This window comes from Monopterus albus, unplaced genomic scaffold (assembly GCF_001952655.1).
Source record: "Monopterus albus unplaced genomic scaffold, M_albus_1.0 scaffold49.1, whole genome shotgun sequence".
In the NCBI taxonomy this organism is placed as follows: Eukaryota; Metazoa; Chordata; class Actinopteri; order Synbranchiformes; family Synbranchidae; genus Monopterus; species Monopterus albus.
In genome coordinates this window covers 2,157,066-2,160,684 of record NW_018127929.1, presented here as the reverse complement: position 1 = coordinate 2,160,684, position 3,619 = coordinate 2,157,066, and the positions used below count along the sequence as shown (strand labels likewise).

The 3,619-nt window shown below is 40.6% G+C and overlaps 1 protein-coding gene across 1 annotated transcript in view; it reads right to left on the bottom strand.

Annotated features, from left to right (window-relative positions):
• Window positions 1-390: 390 nt before the first annotated feature.
• fbxw5 (F-box and WD repeat domain containing 5) overlaps window positions 391-3,619 on the bottom strand; it is a 9,907-nt gene continuing 6,678 nt past the window's right edge. Inside the window, exons 9-10 of the mRNA XM_020600947.1 lie at window positions 3,272-3,484; window positions 391-2,624 (exon numbers count right to left, since the gene is read on the bottom strand). Coding sequence (XP_020456603.1) covers window positions 2,339-2,624; window positions 3,272-3,484 — 499 coding nt within the window. The 3' untranslated portion in view covers window positions 391-2,338. The remainder of the gene's footprint in view (window positions 2,625-3,271; window positions 3,485-3,619) is intronic.

The following is a 3,619-nucleotide window of genomic DNA, read 5'->3' as shown; positions in this document are numbered from 1 at the left end:
TTTTAAGTTTTCTGTGTATTACTTGTTGGTGAAGAAGAGAATTTTACTATGTTTAGATACTGCTTGCAGCCAATGATGCATGAATTTTTTTTGTATAAGATGATTGTTCTGGGGTAGGACTGGATAAGTCTGACTTCTTCCTACTCCATTCAAACATGTGCTGGGTATAAGCAAACTGATTCTGGATTAGCTGTGGTTGGCTTTGTGTAATCATGTGTGTGTGTTGATGTCATTTGTTCTGCATGTTTGAAAGAATAAATCAAATCAAATCAAATCAAATGTAGTTGGGGAGGACGAAAATATAGACACCTCTGAATATAATGTAGTCCACTAAAACACCACCTTTAACTATTACAAAATGACAATACAAAGTGTAGGAAGCTTCCCAGCTCATTGTTTCAGTGTTATATGTTTATTAGGTGCATGCATAGGCTCAGAAGTTACTTTTCAATTTAAGGGTCAACACGATCAAAAAATTAAAGTAAAAAGTTCCTTTAGAAATCTTTTTGTAGGTAAATCTATGCACTTATCAGGCTGTTTAATGAAAAGCTGCACAAGAGCTAATGTTTTCTAGGAGAAAATAATAATCTGACACTTATTCAGACTTCTGACCTTTCAGGGCATGCTTTTTATTCAAGGGGAGTATAACAGGATCGAATGGGTGGTGCTACAGTAAAAATACAGTTGTCAGAAGTAGAGCAGAAAGTTTGACTTGTACACATTTCAAAACAAGGAAAATACTGTTCATATAGTGGCTAAGAGTCAGCTGATGAACAGATAAATTCGTGGAAATGTTTTTGAATACCTGACATGCAAATAAAACCAGTTCAGGCTGGTGGAGTTATCACAACCATAGTTACAGCATTTTTGATTAGTTACAGATCACCTCCTACAGCAGGGAATCTCCACGGCAGCAGGTAAAGTACCTGAATCTAGTCTCGCTAGTTAAACAACAACTGAAAAACAAAGTCACCGGGTTTACTTGTTATGTGTTGCTTTTTGTTTTGTCTTTATAAATCAGTCACCGGAAAGTAAAGGATCTTACAGAGGACTACAAGTAAGATGGAACGTCCAGGGTTCCCCCATGTATGCACAAACACTCCGAAACGTTTGGGTTGAACATCTTTATTCAACGTTTTCCATGTATATCACAGTCGATTTATTGTGCACTGTTGGCTGTCTTTTAAATTGATAAAACATTAGATTTTCAGATGGTAGTGGACTACAGACATGTCTAAGTAAATATTTGGTGACATTTACATGACTTGAAATGTCTGAGCTCAAATTCTAATTATGTTTTTCTTTGTTGCTGCTCATGTCAAATGTTGTTTAAGACAATAATATACTTTTTTTGGAAGACGGTTGGGTGGTGATGTTACATTGAAATTTTGTTTTGAATTGGTGACCTCACACAGGAGTAGTTGGTTAACAGGGCAAAAGAATATAATCAGAAAGGCTGTTTGCTCTTTGTTGTTCCCCCATACTCTACTTTTTTTGTTTAGTGAAAAATCCTGATTGGTCAGGAAGCCTTTCGACAAGATTAAAAGGTGCGGGTCTGTGCAACTAAACAATTAAGCTCTTTAAATACATTTCTACATAATTTAGGCCCAAGAACAATTAGCAACACAAAACAATTTTGTTCAGTCAAGCTTCAAGCTAACTGTTCCTCCACAAATCATCTACATTAAATAACTAGTGCTCAGTGGTTTCTGGGGCACAAAAACAATTGGATGGGGTGTCAATACAAGCCAAAGCAGACTGCAGCACATGCAGTTAAATGTCTTTTTCCCTTCTGGTTTCATAAATCTCTGAAAATTGTTCATAATAATAATCTATGTCAGCTGGCTATAGCCATTAATAAGAAAAAAAAATCTGAAATCATTTTCAGGTAAAGCACTTTGCCACTGATGAGCAGGACATGACAACCATGATCACAAGGTACCACCTCTGCAGTACATTCCCCACCTCAGGTCCAGGAGCCCATGTCTGACCTGCTCAGACATTACAGATAAAAACAGATAAAAACCATTTCTTGGGGAACAGGTTTGGACGTGTGTCTTGTGCATGTGGGTGTCAACTCTACACTATCGGTGACAACAATCTGTTTTCTGCCCTCTGCCTGTGCAACAGCACTCCCTTGTGTCTAACTGACTCGCATCTCCCGTCAGCTGAACGCACCGAGCACCGCTGTGGGTCACAACACCATGAGCTCAAGCAAAACCACTGACTGTAACCACATTGTACCTATACATGGAGTGTATATGTATTCACACCACAGAGGAAAAAGAGCAAGCTTTCATCCCCCTGCTCCCTCCTACTAAGTGTTTTCCAACCTGCCTCATGGTTTTCCACTGACACTACTCGCAGATGGGGAGTTCTTGTTGCGGCTCAGCCAGGAGGACAGGAGGTTGCGGGGCCTCAGCGGCCGAGCAGGGGCCTGCGCTAGACGGACCATGCGCGGTGAACGCCAAACCTTAATTGTAGAGTCATCGCTGGCAGACAGCAGCAGCTCCTGGTCAACAGGGCTGAACGCCACAGAGTTCACCACGTCATTGTGTGCCAGACGTGCCAGACAGATGTTGTAGTGGCGGTCCCAGATGTAGCCATGCTTGTCCTCTGCTCCACTAAAGGTAGGACAGTGGTGCGATAAGTCAGTCAGACCTTCACAGTGGAATCATTTCAACATTGCTGTCAGAGCCTTCGCTTCAGTCTGTCATTACTAAAGTTACAGACCATTATTTTCATTAACTACTGATTAGTTTTTTTTTATAAAATATCAAAAAGACAGTAAAAAAGAACAAACTATGACAATGACACCAGGCAGGAATGAAGTGCAACATAAAGGTAAAGTATTTTTAAGAAGGTGCCTGGTGACCAATCAGTATATTAGGATACAATTAGTAACCACTTGTAGGTGTGGTGCTTGGAAGCTGCTGTCATTTACACAAGCTCCACGATAACATTGACTTTGAGCCACATGATCATTTACTGAAACATCAAAACTGCTAAAATCCCTAACTGCTCAAAAAATAACAGCTGTCATACAGTATGTAAAAAAAGGAGCACTGAATTGCTTCTGTTCACAAAATCAGTACGGAAACAGTCATACTGCTACGACATGCAAATCGCAGTGACCAATTTACCACCATTTCAGTATCACTTCCCTTTTCATACCTGCCTGGCCACTTAATGGCAAAATACAGACACATTAATGGTAGAATGTGTGAAGGCTGCATCTGAGAGAGAAAATATTTTTAGAAAAGCATACAACCTGGCCACAAAGTCTCTGCTGACGTCGAGGAAGATAAAGAAGCACTCGTCGTTGGGTGTGAAGGCTCGGTGAGCACGAAGACTCCTCCGCTCCTCCCTCAAACTCTTCAGATCGATGACGTGCAAGTCTATCTCCTCGGCAATGGGAGGCGGAGACATGGGATCAGAGATCACACATCCGGCTGGCCAAGCCCGGCTATTCACATAAAGGTACCTGACCAATGAGAGGAAAGGAGGAAAAAATAAAGACATTCTTGATTTAGTGATATGTAATGCAACACAGACATCTGCCTGTTTTGTACTAATCCTTTGTCAAAATCTATTTACAAGGCTCTTTAGGTTGTGAAAG